At 41.2% G+C, this 15,787-nt stretch overlaps 1 protein-coding gene across 1 annotated transcript in view; it reads left to right on the top strand.

The window, feature by feature from the left end:
* Window positions 1–463: 463 nt before the first annotated feature.
* The window catches only part of phyhiplb (phytanoyl-CoA 2-hydroxylase interacting protein-like b), a 94,709-nt gene continuing 79,385 nt past the window's right edge, over window positions 464–15,787 (top strand). The window contains exon 1 of the mRNA XM_039771534.1: window positions 464–1,009. Within this exon, the coding sequence (XP_039627468.1) occupies window positions 904–1,009 (106 nt within the window). The 5' untranslated portion in view covers window positions 464–903. The remainder of the gene's footprint in view (window positions 1,010–15,787) is intronic.

Below are 15,787 nucleotides of genomic sequence, written 5' to 3'. Positions count from 1 at the left end.
TGGAATAAAGAAATGGTGTTAATAGAGTGCCTTCCACCCACGATGAACTCTCTACTGAATTCATGTCAAGCAGGCAGGATCCTCCAGTCCAGCATAATCGATGCGGTAGGCTCCGTTTCTTTTGACACCCGGCTTTTGTAACCTGTCATTGTTTATTGTCTCGGCTCCATCGCAAGGCGGTACTCCGAACCCTCGTGTTGCCAGTTCTGTGAATAGTAGCACGTCGATAAAGTGACTGTGACGAGGCTTTAAAGTGTCACAGCTAAAGAATTAACACATGCGAACGGTTCCTGTTCCTGCAAGAAAGCGAACCCTGCGTTAGTGCTGGTCGTCTGCAGTTCGTTTTAGAAAACGTTTAAACGAATTTCGTTTAAAAAAAAACGTTTAAATGGGTTTTAGGCACTTGACACTGGTGAAAATCATACAGTCCTTGGCGTTTTCCTATGGACTGAAATAGAAGGGGCCGGGCAATCCAGTTACATAAGAGACGAGTGAAGTCGCTGAGCACATCCCTGCTTCGTATCCATTAGACGCAGGCTGCGGGAATAAACAGGCGCTCTCGTAGCCGGGACAGAACGGGCGTAGCGGCCTTCTGTCTTTACCTTATACCACATTTGCTCCCTTGTTCTCATCACTCACTAATTTGGCAAGCAGCACGCGCCTGGCTCATTTTTTAGCACGCTCACTTACCCTCCACTCCCCCTTCCTCACTCTCAGTCTTTGTCTCTCACGTTGCACCGACAAATCACCAGCGCGCTCGTGGCTAGCTGACGACTCGCTGACGCTGCCGCCAACGGACCAGTAGAAGTGAACCAACGAAAAAAGTGAGTTCTCCATTCAAGGTGAAGGCTAACGTTGCAGCGCACCGAAGAGAATAGTCAGGAAAGGATCCCTCTTAGGAAAATGGAGGTGCCGCGTTTGGGACACAGCATCAGTAGCCCGACAAGCCCGTGCGAAGACATGATCAAGAATCTGAGCTTGGAAGCGATTCAGCTGTGCGACAGAGAAGGTAAGAAGCCGGACAATATAGATTCACAGTGCACCGCCACTGAATGCCTAGTCATCTTCGGTTTGGTCACGGGCAATGGCTGGCTCTGGAGAATAAAATGTTAGGCGTCCATTTCAGCCCCGCCCCCTCTTTTGACTGCTTTCCTAAATAACAATTGTTTGAAATGTTAAATTCATTCTTTAATAGAACGGTAGGATATGTGCGTGGGTGATAATTATTTGTATGCAGGTGTCAGTTACGTGTTCGGAAAACGGGCTTCATAGTTATTTTACTCACGCTTGTTGATTGCAACCTCTCTCCTACCGCTCCTCATTAACGTACCTTCTTAATATGTACATACTTTACGTTTCTTCCGTGTTTAATGTCGATTTCTGAGTTTTTGAGATTTCCCTGGGGTTCTCAAAGGGCGATGTATCGTCTAGTGCCGCCGTACGGACTAGCGAAGCATGAGTAGCACTTTCAGCACCATGGACACGGGCAAAAAGCTCGCCTTCCTGTGTCTACTAGCAGCAGCCACAGGGCTCTGGCAGATGTAGATCCGAGTGTGACAGAAGTTTGAAAACGACGGACTTCCAAAAGCGTAGTTGTCGCCAAAATAAGTGAGCACAGTCGTCGCGTTCAATCTTGATTATCAAATGACAATAACTTTGACTGTAAAAAAAATTAAACGGTTAATAAGAAGGTTTGTTCTGGTGAAATATATAATACACGAGTCGACACGCGGATTGACTACAACGAGGAGGCGGTGATTGTCAATGAACATATCCGCGTTACGCTGCCTTTCTTAACTGTCATTCTTAACAGAGAAAGGAGAGGGACAACATCCAGCCACCTTGATTAAACAGCATTCAGACATAGAGCCAGCAATGGTTGTTTTTTTTTTCTTTTATTACAACGGTGTTGTAATTCAGCCATTCTACATGGATTAAAAACCAGACCAAGTAAACCCCAAGGTGATAATACCGTGGGCTTCTGTAAAGAAAGGGTACTTAAAGTGTGCTGGACGCTGCCGTTCTGCCCGCGATATTAAAGATGGCTGCACCCACAGACAAAAACGTGCACGCCTGATCCACACCCAAAAGGGGTTTTGTAAAAAAAATCGTGTATTTAAAGTAAGCCTTATTCGATGTAATAGAAATGTCGTTAATACTCAAGTCGTTTGATATAATAATCTTTTCAGTTCAAGCACGTATTTCTCTAGGAGCTCTGGATGAGCACATTTCATAGTATATATTTGTCTGTCCCATTTTAATTTGTACATTGGTTTAGGAAATTATTATATTGTGTCATATCTATCGTTTTTTTGTTCTGTATAGTGCTCTTCTTATCTATCTATTTTAGAAGCACATTTAACATACTATATTAAAATCACATTGTGGAGTGTTGGTTATCCCTAAAGGAAGAAAATATAAATAACTTTACTTGAAAACAGAAACAATAATGCATTTTACCAAGAATTACTAAATAACTGCAAACATTTTCTTCTCTCATTTACATCGTTTTGAAGAAACTGTCATCAGCAGTCACATTTTCAATGAGCACCAAGTTCGATTTTGTTCTGTGAAATCAGGAAAGTAAGAATTGCATAGTCATGATTTGTCTATTTTTCAAGTTGCAGGTACCTTTGTAGTAATTCCCTTTTATTGCTTCCAAGTTGATCTCTGTTGTATAAAATGGTGTCTTCAAGCATCTGAATTGTATTCTTTTATATCTGCAAACATAAATGAGATATTTTATGTTAAAATAAAAAGTATGATGGCTTTCAAATTCTTCGACATTAAGCTGTGAAGTGGCTTATAGTCATTTTCATTTGCTAATGGAGGTTCTTCTGTGCTACCAGGAATGTCTCAAGACTCTCCTTCTCTGTACAGCATTAAGTAGTTTGATGTTTCAGTTTGGATTGATGTATGGATGGACATTTACAGTAATTGTCATTTGATCTAGCAAGCAGTATTTTACCCACTAGACCCTTTCCCACCAAACTGCATACAAATATATTTGGTAAGAACAAAATTGCTATTATTTGTTAAAACTGAAATGCTGAACAAATCCTTCATTTTGATTATTAATTTACCTCATATACTTGCAGCAGTTACCATGTTAAATTTTACCACTTGTACTATAGACTATACCAGGACAATCTTATGATACATTTAACAAGTTATTAAACTTTCATGATGAGTGGAGTATCATAACACGCCATTTTTAAGACTTGTCAATTCTGGAGGCCGGACCATATTTCGGGAATACTTGGCACAAGGCCATTGCAGGGTCCACTTCTGTACATGCCTGCCTCGGGATGAGAATTCAGAATCACCTGTTTACCTAACACACACAATGAAAGCGATGCGGGAGGGAAAATTCACACAGGCAGTGACCAAGAACATGATTCGAACCCGAGATGCCAGATCTGTGATACAGCATCTTTAACCACTGTGCCACCTTCATTGAGAGAAGTCCATCCATCCATCCAATATCCAACCCGCTATATCTTAACTACAGGGTCACGGGGGTCTGCTGAAACCAATCCCAGCCAACACAGGGCGCAAGGCAGGAACAAAACCCGGGCAGGGAGCCAGCCCACCGCAGTACACACACACCAAGCACACACTAGGGCCAATTTAGGATCGCCAATGAACCTAACCTGCATGTCTTTGGACTGTGGGAGGAAAGCCACGCAGACACGGGGAGAACATGCAAACTCCACGCAGGGAGGACCCGGGAAGCGAACCCGGGTCTCTTAACTGTAAAGCAGCAGCGCTACCCACTGCCATTGAGAGAAGTGGCTCTGACATTTCAAACTGATTTGACATTCTTAACCTGCGTGGAGTTTGCATGTTCTCCCCGTGTCTGCGTGGGTTTCCTCCCACAGTCCAAAGACATGCAGGTTAGGTGGATTGGCGATCCTAAATTGGCCCTAGTGTGTGCTTGGTGTGTGGGTGTGTTTGTGTGTGTCCTGCAGTGGGTTGGCACCCTGCCCAAGATTGGTTCCTGCCTTGTGCCCTGTGTTGGCTGGGATTGGCTCCAGCAGACCCCCGTGACCCTGTATTCGGATTCAGCGGGTTAGAAAATGGATGGATGGATGAACTTGCACATAGAAACAATTTATGATGCCTTCATTCCACCTTCGCTGTTTTTCTTTTAACTCTGTTTTCATTCCTGTTACAGGGAAAACACTTTAATATCATCACTGGCTTTATCGACTTAATATTACCACATAGTCAGTCTCTCAACTCACACACCCAACTTGAGTAGCTGGCAGCCCTGCTTACTCTTTATATGCCTGACTAGCACATGACATCCACTGCAGTTCCTCTCCTCTCACCATCCCAAAGCTGCTGCATCACTCCTGACAAATGCCTATTCAGCTCTGCGATCTGCCATCTCTGTTTGGAAATCTCTCAGGGTCAGTCATTGAAGTGCCTGCTTCATGAATTGGTGATGCACAAATTATGTTTCTCTTTGCAGTCATTGACTTGAAATATGTTCGGTTTGCTTTGTCCTTGCCTCTTTAGTGTGTTGTCCCTGAAATCTTACTAATATTTAATGCCTTTTTTACAGTCTTGTAATATTATTTGCTGTTCTTGCGATACCACTTTGTTTTTTAAACAAGCACCAATGAAAGTGACTATAGCACAGTCTCCTTGGTTAATGCCACTGGCTTCTTGCCATCGTGTCCATAGGGGCCCGTGTCTTTTTTCCACTCCCTACAGTGACATGCTGTTAAGGTGGGTTGAATTTCTTAGGTCACCCTAGCATAAGCATTTCTGGAAGCCATCCTGTTGCACTTCATGTCAGCTGCAGGTCTGCTCACGATGATGCACGGATTAAACAGAAAGAGATTAATACGTGGAGTAACAGAACAGAACATGACCTCATGTATACAGCAATATTTCAAACATTACAAAATGCTGGCCTAGAACAGCTGCTCCAGCCCAAGTACAGTCTCCAAATTTCCATCCACCAAGTGTAAATTATACTTTTGCTTCATACCTTCAATGGAGGCAGTTTGCTTTCTTACCTCCATGCTTTGGCACTCCGGTAAAGAATCATCAACTTTCCATTTGAATAAACTCCAATCGGATGTTCAATGTCGTGACGGCTATATAAGCTACTTTTAAAAACAATGGGTTGTCATGTAGAAATTTAAAGTTAACTGCACTGGAAACTGAAACCACAGGGTAAGTGGCGTCTAAACTAAGTATTTAGGTATGTGAAAGAGTAAAAAAGAAAGGAGAGACGCATATTTACACAAGGACTTGTATCAGAGAAAGGCCTTAATGTCAAAGTAGGAGCTCAGTTGGAATGAATACAGGCCTCCATTCAATACTGAATCCGTCCGCTTTGTAAACTGCTCATTCAGTTCAGCTGTAGGAAGCTGGAGCCTTTTCAAGCAGCGTTGTATTTCAAGTAGAGTGTCAGCCCATCACAATTCACACTTCCTTACACTTCCCCAAGTTGAGTAAATTTCATTTCAAAAGTATATGCTAAAGCCAATAAAATAACACAGTGTTCCTGTCTGAGGTTTGAAACTGTAATTCAATGCTAACGAAATCTGCAATGTAAATGACCTAGATCTGCTCTGGCTACTTGATGAAAATCTCTGAGGCGTGCATCGTTTGCATAGTACAATTTTAATTGCAAATTCTCATTTAATATTAAATTTACTTAATAAATTGCAGCAAGAGTCAAGTAATGCACCCTTTAAAATGAATGCCCACTTTTCATCTGCCCCCAGTCACAATGGCACCATTGTCAAGTTCCTTTGCACATTCAAGCAGCATCACTTTTTGAAGTCATGTGTCAAATACGATTTTTTAAATTCCCAGTTGAGATTTTAATGAGACCATTGTTTGGCACTACATGTGGAAATAAAATAGTGCGAACATTGCAGAGACAGAAAAGGAGCACACTGTTTATGGAACTTCTAAGAGCATCACATTTTATTAATCAAACTTAACACTGCTCGTCTAGTTGAGGGTCGTGGCGCACTGGGTAGTCCTGCTGCCTCACAGTTAGGAGACCCGGGTTCGCTTCTCGGGTCCTCCCTGTGTGGAGTTTGCATGTTCTCCCGTGTCTGCGTGGGTTTCCTCCCACAGTCCAAAGACGTGCAGGTTAGGTGGATTGGCGATTCTAAATTGACCCTCGTGTGTGTGCCCTGCAGTGGGCTGGCGCCCCGCCTGGGGTTTGTTTCCTGCCTTGCGCCCTGTGTTGGCTGGGATTGGCTCCAGCATACCTGTAGTTAGGATAAAGTGGGTTGGATAATGGATAGTAGAGGGTATTATGGCATCAGTATCCATCTTGGCAGAACTGGGCACTAGTCGGTAGGAGTATAACATTTCACTTTGCACAGAATAGAACTAACAATAATGATAACAATACCCAACTTTATTTATGCAGCAGCTATCAAACAAGTGCAGTTCAAATTGAGTTAAAAATGACATTAAAATGGGGAAGAACTCCAACATTGAAATAATTTCCTATTAAAATGTGAGCACACTCGTAATTGGAGGGTATTATAAAATAAAATTGTAACTTACAAAAAGGCATTTTTTTGTTTTCTCTAAAAGAGTACAGCAGAATAAACTAGGAGAGGGCAGACATACTGCTGTGCACACACACACCATGAAGGCAGAGGGCACAAGGCCTGTCCATTGTGAACGAGTCTCTGTGCTGCCGAGACGGTTGTTTTTCTTTACTCGAACAGAAGTCATTTGTTTTCGGAAAGTTACAAAGCAATGTTTCCTTAAGGGCTTAATTATGTTTTTACAGCCTTAGAATTAGTTCTCTCTTTTAGCCATTTACATGAACGTAACGAAGGCAACAAAGTGAAAAATGCAGGGTGTTGGCCAGGGCCGTCTTACCGACATCATAGGCCCCTGGGCAAAGTAGTGTGCTGGGGCTCCTGTTTCGATAGCAAAACAGAAACATACATTGGCATCAGAAAACATCGTGGGTCCCTGTGCTGCGAGGGGCCCCGGCCAGTGCCTGTCATGCCCATACGTATAGACAGCCCCGGACTGTTGGCATAATGAGACCCGCATGTTCTCCTTCAAATCGACTGTTTGCGCTCGGCTACTTCATGTGCACTGAATACAGGAGTCAATGCAAAGCTTGAACTGTACTGGGCTAAATCAAAAAAAAAAGAAGATCACTTGTGATTTTGTTTAAAAAGCTCGATAGTCCACTTGTGCTGTTTCGTTGGTTTGAGTCACTTTAGCTTTAACTTTTACTCAGGAGGTGTGTGTCAGTCGGCGAGCCTATATTGGCGAAAAGTTGCACTCGCCGTGTGGGTGGTGGCTGTCACTACCATGTACTGCGACTTTATGTGACTCTTTTGCATCTGTTCAGGCACAGGGCCGAGTTATGTAATCTTTTATTTTTTTTACAGCTCCACATACATATTAAGAACATTTAATTTATTTACATGTTTTGGTGTTTTTGGGCACACTTCAGTTCTTCCAGAGTTTGTCATTTATTAGCTGAGGTGTGTAGTTTTGTATTGCATTAGTTTTGTTTGTGCATCCCCTTTTCTCGCTGTGTTAATACATATTAAAAGGTCATTTTAAATCTGAAAAGCCGTCGTGTTAGTTTATTAATCAGTAAAACTTGTGGGACGAAATCATCAAAATTGAATCAAATCAAATCAAAATTTGCTTTATGTGAATATCCTTTCATTGAACGGAATGGCGGATTTGGCGAACGTCTTCGGTGGATTGATTTCTTGTCCACGGATACAGCAGACATCCTCAGGGCTGTCGGGGTGCACCTGTGTGACAGCAATGGGCAGCTGCCTCATTGGGCAAAGCTATTCATCGGCGTCTGATTTCTCTGTCTCTTTCTAAAAGGTGACTTTCTCTGCTGCCATGTTCTTGGCTCAAAGCGCTACCATAATGAATGCAGAGCATAGATCTTTTAGTCCAGCTGTGGCTGCAATTGTGTCGAGAGCAGAGTTTGCCATCTGCCGCCGGAGCCACGCGGTGAATACGGGCTCTGATTTGCAGATAAGCCGTGACTTTGTCAGTAAAACGCCTGGAATAAGCGTACACTTGAACATCAAGTATAAAGGCAGCCCTCTTCTTTACATAAGAGGCCAATGAACAAGAACAAGAAATACATTTTTACACTGTAATGCTTATTTTTAAGTCCGTGCTGGGGGTTATTTCTAAAGCTTAGCATATAGATTTGATATAAAATACACATAAAATGCATTGTCTGTTTTTCTTTATAAAATTTATACGCACACAGGACTCTGATCTGGATGTACATATGCGTGGGTGTGACTCTGTTTGTTTGATGGAGCTTGGCAAACTATGACGGGGGCCCAAAAGTAAGATTTTAAAACGTCATACTGGTAGCCTTTACAAAACATTTTTGGAAAAGCATTTAACAGGTCCTGTAATACTGAGTGTAATCTCATCTCACATGAGGGGACCTGGAGATACAGGCACCGTCGACTGCTCATGGTATGGATTTGCCTGATGTTCTACTTGGCATAACTAGAAGCAGGGCCGGATTCAGACCCTTAGATGGCCTAAGCACTAAATAATTTTGGTGCCCCCTTACACTAGTAATTCAAAATATTAAAACAACAGCAACAAACTAGAAAATAAAATTTTATTTTATTATCGAAAACATGAAATTAAACAAAACATTTTAACATGAAAACCGTAGATTTACCATTTTGATTATTTCATTTATTTATGGCTTTTGTGTCAGTTTAGTGGGTGGTGCAGTGGTAGAGCTGCTGCCTCGCAGTTAAGAGACCCGGGTTCGCTTCCCGGGTCCTCCCTGCGTGGAGTTTGCATGTTCTCCCCGTGTCTGCGTGGGTTTCCTCCCACAATCCAAAGACATGCAGGTTAGGTGGATTGGCGATTCTAAATTGGCCTTGGTGGGTGTGTCCTGTGGTGGGTTGGCACCCTGCCCAGGATTGGTTCCTGCCTTGTGCCCTGTGTTGGCTGGGATTGGCTCCCGTGACCCTGTATTTGGATTCAGTGGGTTAGAAAATGGATGGATGGTGTCAGTTTAGCAAATCTATTTACACATATTCTTAGTACAAGATTTGAAGAATATTTTGTGAAAATTTTGTTAATAAATCTTTATTAGTAAAAAAGATATAAAACATTTTATCCAATAGTAATCAGCTGCACGATTTTCACTTTTACATAATGTAAATGAATTTAAAAATATCCAAGAATAGAATTAAATAGACTTAACAGAATATTTTTTCCTCAAACTGGGACGATTTTTTTGTTTTTGCTTAAAACAGAAAATAACGCTTTCTACATACCAGAAATTTATTTTAAGTTAAATAACAGATAATTCACGAAACGCAACAATTACGTGATAATAATTGTTAATCAACTATTAACTATTATTTAAAAATATAAAAAGATATTGTTTTGAATCGAATTATTTTCACAATATTTTGACATAACATGGCGTTTAAGGGAATCGCCATGAAACGAGAATTCCCCATCGTAGATGGCACCAGTATGCAGAACACACTGTGTAAAGTGCCATCTACGAACAGTGACGGCATAGGGAGGTACAGGGAGGCATTATTCATTTTTCATTACATTTTGAAAATGGCTATAAATTTAACTAATTTAATAATTTGTGTGAAAAATACGGCCATGAAAGATATTTGTGGTGCCCCCTTTACCCTTGATGCCCTAAGCATGTGCTTACTTTGCTTATATGGTTAATCCAGCACTGACTAGAAGTGTTTCTGTGTGCCAACTGGGATCCTCCTAAAGTAACTTCACGCTTCTGTTCTTACACGTATGGTTGAGAAGAGAACAGACTTAAAAGGTGCCAATCTAGCTGGAGCGTCATTGTCAGAGCTGAAAAAAAACCTCCTGCCAGGGGTCCATAGATTGTATATTTATAAAGGGCACGCTTTCTGGCTAATGCTCAAGTAAAACTAGTGTGGGTTCAGATGAGGGTCCATTGAGCAAAAGAAAATGAAGCCTCAAGGATTTGGAAGCAAGAAAAAAAGAGTGCTTTGTGTGTTACTCTGGTGGGAGATGGGTTTGCCACCCCGCTAAATGGGCTGGGCATTCAGCCTTGTAGACAGCAGCCTGGAGTGGCAGTGAGTTTGGACTATTTTCTGTTTCTCTTCCATTTGTGATTTATATCTGATAAAATTTTTAACATCATTTTTCAGCCCCTTTGGCGTCATTCTGGGTTCAAAGGCAGCTCAGGAACACCAGTTTTCCATTCTATATACTCTTCATACAGCATGTGAGTGCTTTACTGTGTGGACTTTTACTTTTTGGTCTAGCGTGGTACATTTTCGTTATCATTTTCTTTTAATCAAGTACAGCTTGGTTGCACAAATACAACGATGTCCATCTTATTGATGAAATGGACCCTGCTTTCACCTCAGCTGTTCAAATCCTCATCTCTTTTCTTCTTCATTTTTTAATTGCTGGAAGCACGGCTGCTGCTCGTCATGGTTTAATCCTCCTGCAGTTTGCTGCAAAGTGTCATGGGAATAAGTGATTTCAGAGGGACATTGTAAATTACTTGCCAGGCAGATAGACGGTAAGGAATCAGTGACTCAGCAGCTTCAGAAATGAGGAGGAGGAGGAGGGACTTGGTTTCCAAAAGAAGCTTTTGCAAATATAAAGATATTAAAAAAGAAACAAAGGGCATTTTTGCATTCGTGCATTGAAAAATCAGTCTGCCTATTTAGAAAGTGTTCTTTTTTCAGGTACAGAAATAAAAATGTTAACTGCAAAAAAAAAAAGCATGCAATGCAAAAATTGAGGACTTTGTTTTTCTGCTCAGGGAGGCTTAAACTGAGCCATGCGTCTCTAGATGTTTGTATCCTTCAGCTATAGGAGAAACAGAGACTGGCGCTTTTAGGGTGCCATGCTAATTATAGCAGCACATTTTCACACGCGACACTCATTTCTTACGCCTGCCTAATCAAACAAAGCACTTTATCTCAACACAGTGTAACCCAGCGGCTCCTTATTGTGTTCAACACAATCCTTTTCCCTAAAAGCGCAAATGAAACATGTGCCAGGCATTGAAATAGAATCAGCCCATTGTAACAGTATTAGAACTTTAATCGGAGATGATCCTTGAGCAGGAAATATTACATTAAGCATTAAGAAACTTGCAAAAACTACTAAATAACACATTTCTTGTTTTATAGCTGAGCCAGTATTGGTGATTAGCTGTTTCAATCCAATACGTCTGCCAATCAAGTTCTTTATTATCTTTTGCACTTTCGTTTCTTTTAGAGTACGGTATTCACATATTTTCCTCAATTTCTATTTTTGTGTAAAACACTTTTTAAATGTAACTGTTCTTCTCTTTTGCTTTATAGCTTGCTGACTTTGTCCTATAAATTCTACTTTTGTGCCACCTGACCAGCATTGTTCTCCCTGCTGCCACTCTTTTGTGTTTTTTGGGCTCCATGGTGACTCCCCATTCCTCCCTAATGTTTCAACTGCAGGTCTCTATAAATAAAATCCAGCCTCATGCTTTTTATTCTTTGCACGTCTGCCCTTCTCATTGTTGTCCAGCTTGCCTCGTGTATTTTTGAATTTTATGATTGGAGACTTGGGTTATTTATTTATTTATTTATTTATTTTTTTTGCACACATAATCTGAGATGCTTATTATTCATCTTGGTAGTCAAATGTAAATCTGACTTTTCTGTAGCAATACAGGCCTAAGATGTCACACTCAGCTTTATAATTATTTTACGGAACTCACTGGTTTTGTTCTAATGCTAAATTTGCTCTTTTTGTGAATCAGTTCTTTTTTCTGCAATGCTATCTTTCCATTGTAGCAAAACGCCTCAATGCTGTCTTTTTATAAGATATGCTAATTCCTCTTCTGACTCAGTTTTTAACATTGTTATTATATTCATAAAAGCCCAGTTCTGTCATAGTGAAGTTTTTATGGCATCCCACCTCTTTTTACAAGTTGGCACAAGTATAGTACGGTGTTAATGCCAATAACAGTTGCATACAGTTGAGACCAACTGAAAAAAGAAAATAAAATACATGTTTTCAGATAGTAGGCCTCCAACTATTAATCCTTTACCGTGTCTTATATTCTCATGCTAACTACAGAAAGTTATGTATTGTATTGAATTCCTCAAATGTGCCTCTGCACCACAGGGCTACCTTTGTTATCACGGCTGACTGGCAATAATTGGTTGAGATTACTGTAGTCCTGTGTAATTTGTATTCATGTGATGTTGCCTAACAAGCATGGCTGTCATATTGCAGGATATGAAGCGGCTGCTCTAAGACAATGGCCTTGCCAACCACCTCACTTTTTTGCTACTCTAGTTGAACCCGTCTTTGGTCTTTTCCAGAAAGTTAGGTTTGCATCAGTATCTTTCCCATTTAATGCTTGTGTGACAGGTGTCTGGTCACACTTACAGGTAATCTAACTTAGACACCAGTAAAATATCCGATTACGCCACCCAGTTTTATTAAGAGACTGGGAACTCCCGAAATTTACCAATAATAGCACACAGGTTTCTTTAAATTGGGTGGTGAGTAAACACACAATGAAAGACACAACAGTAATTTCAGGAAAAGCAACAGTAACTTCTATTACACGAGACAATAATAAGTACATTAAAAAGATAAATGAACATAAATAAAATCTAACAATATCAAGAACGAATTTCTTTTTTTAAAAAGAAAACACACAGTCCACACTCTAAACGTCCGTCAAAAACAGAATTTAGTGGTGCAGAGTCCAGTTTGTACACTGTGTTACCCCAACAATCAATCGTCCAACTGTCCACCGCTGCACTCCAGAAAACAGAAGTTTTGTCAAATCGTGGAATCCCTGTCAGTGTCTCCTTGTCGTTCTTTTTCTCCACTCTGGGCTCCTTATGTTGTTGTCACCTAGGCACACCTCACTTCTCGTCTACCAGCTTTGCACAGTCCTTTCATGCAGCTTCCCTCTCTCGCTGGACCCACAACCGTCTTCTTGTGGAGCTGTCTCTTCCTTCCTTGGGGTAAGTGTTGCCGTCCGTGCCCCTCACATCGCACCAGCCACATACCCCAGTCTGCCAGTGAGCCCCTGTGCTCTCTGCGAGTCTTGGCAGCGTTCTCAGTGGACTCTCCTTCCCTTCCCATCTCCTGCCCAGAAGCTTAAATCTCCTTCATTCCCTGCCATAATCAGTTCATTACAAACGGATAAAACAATGGCACATCTAAATTTCCAGGGTTTAACAATTAATGAAAATACAAGTTAACAAAATGTATTGTTACCAATCATGAATAAGTACAGATATGCTGATTAGAAACCCATAGCGTCAGACATGCAATCTCCAAGTCAGGTAAATACACACATCCTCCAAGGAAGGAGCAGTTCTGCTATCACAACTTGGTATTGTTTGTAATCTCAACCAGCCAGACTTCAAAGTGGTGACTCCTTTGCCAGACAGCAATACCTACATCCTGCAGACAACCCTGACTCAATCAGTAACTGGATTATCCAGGAAATCGAAAAAACAAGGTCCCCTTCTGACACTTGGACCTCTGAAACTGTTGATAAGACCTTAGTGATGTGAAGACAATTTAAAGGACATCAGTAAGAGATGAGACTGAGTAGAAAAGTTCAATTTTGGATTGTCAGAGTTGCTACCAGGCAAAGTGAGATTTAGACCAAGATGGCCCAATAGACAAATGTACTGTGTGTTTCTTTCACAGGTTTAAATGAAAAGAAATATATTTCTTTTGGATTCTGGATTCAACTGAGAGCTAAAGTGAAGACCTGTGTGTTTTCGTGATGCCATGGAGAAGGACTTTCAGGCGCACTCAAAATGTTTCTGGTCAACGACTCTCCTGGGTATTATCATTAAAAGGTGGAAGGAGCTGTTTAAGCAACTAAGAGTCCCTGCTGACACACTGTTTTTGGATGAAGGCAGAGTTTAAAGCTTTGTATGACATTGGGTCCTTTCTTATGTTTGAGGTCAGTTTAGTGGTTAAAACTTTCTGTTCTCAAAGGGCTACTGGCATGGAAGAGATCCAGCCAACCGTACTGGATATTCTGCTTTTTTTTGGATAACATGCCTGTTTAATGTTTCATGGACAGTGGCTTCAGACTTGAATACTGGGTTAGTGGTCTACATTACTAAAAAGGGGACAAAAATGTGGTTTCACATTCCTTAGCCTCCCTACAAAAGCTGGAATGGAGAGTCTAACCTATTCAGTATATGAATCTCAGGCCATGGAAGAGCAAAATTGCATTGTCTTCTGTCACAGCTATTAATGCAGTGGACCAGACTGATTATGATTTTGAGAAGATCAAGTACAGGCCTTCTAAAAGGACCACGAACAATTTAGTGCTGCTCATTTGGCTCATAGCTGAGGATAAAGAGATGTTCCAGCTGTGCTTACGTTTATAGATTCCCAGGGCTTTAGACATGTATTTTGATGTAACTTTACCACATTTATTTAGAAAATGTGAATAACAGTTGATGAGTAATCAATAGACAACAATATAAGTACATTAGGTACATGGATAATTTGATTTGGAGAAGGTCAGCATCAGTGTGATAGTACAACACAACAAAAATAAAAAATAATCATCCCAACTGCCCATGAACGACCAATTCAACAAAAAACGCAATCAATTTAGTCAAAATGTTAAGATCGCATGGCTCAAAGCATTGGGGGAACTTTCATGAAATATACTAACCTTGGTCTTGACTGACCTAGACATGAAAATCTTGAGTGGTTTGTTTTTTAGTAAAGAATCTAAGGTTCAGCTCTGAGCTGAGTTAAACTCTGTCCTTTTTCAGTTCTTGATTAGAGGACCAAACATTAGTAACAGAGCTCACTTATTTCATCGTCTAGCAAAACACGGAAACTGTTAATTTACTGTAATATGCAAGCTTTTCGTCAATCCTTAAAGTTACGAGTTATTCTTTGTCTTGCTGTGTGGGCTGCTGTTCGTACTCCCTCTGAGCAGGCCACACACTTGTGGCATATTGCAGTCAGAGCACCTGCCTCACAGTAGTCAGGCTGCGGCTTCTTCCCTATAATTTCTATCCAGAAAGTCTGGTTGAACTTTGGAGTTGCAATACTTTTTGAGGTTTCTTGTGGATAACACCATTGTGATGCCTTAAATTTACTGCATGGCAAGACCCCGATGTGCCGTCACTGTTTGTCTTGCCCTGTCATGGTTTATTCAGCACTGTGTAAATCTTTGTGTGCTCTAAAACTGCTGTGTGTTTGCTTTGTGGATCACCCAGGTTGGCACTGCCACCTGAACCCGACACAGACAAGCGTGGGACACAAGTTCAAGGCACACGCGTTTTATTTTCTCTTTTTTCTTGTGGGAAACACCTTCCTCCATTTCCCACAGGCGCAACACAGTTCAGCACAAGCACAAACCCAAAACAATTCTCTTCCTCTTCTTTGTCCTTCACTCCTCTGGTCAAGCTTCGTCTTCCTCCTCCCGACTGCTGGCTCCTTTTATAAGGTATCTGGAAGTGTTCAAGGTGCTTGCCGTGGAAGAATTGCCCATTAGGGCTGAGCAGCTCCTGCTGCTGCACCCCCCTGGAGAACTCCAACCAAACTCTGCTGCAACCCAGGGCCACGCTTGCTCCCCCAGTCGTCCCAGTGTGGAAACACTATCCTATCTGGAATACAACCACATGGGCTTTTTCAAGAAGTGGTACAAACCAAAAATGAGCTCTGTAATGACACATAATTCTTTAAATGAGATTTATATTGTCATTTACTAAATTAACCCCTGCATTCAGCAAAGGCAATATTGTGTTTT

This window comes from Polypterus senegalus, chromosome 1 (genome assembly GCF_016835505.1).
Source record: "Polypterus senegalus isolate Bchr_013 chromosome 1, ASM1683550v1, whole genome shotgun sequence".
Taxonomy (NCBI): domain Eukaryota; kingdom Metazoa; phylum Chordata; class Cladistia; order Polypteriformes; family Polypteridae; genus Polypterus; species Polypterus senegalus.
This window is presented reverse-complemented; position numbering and strand designations above follow the sequence as displayed.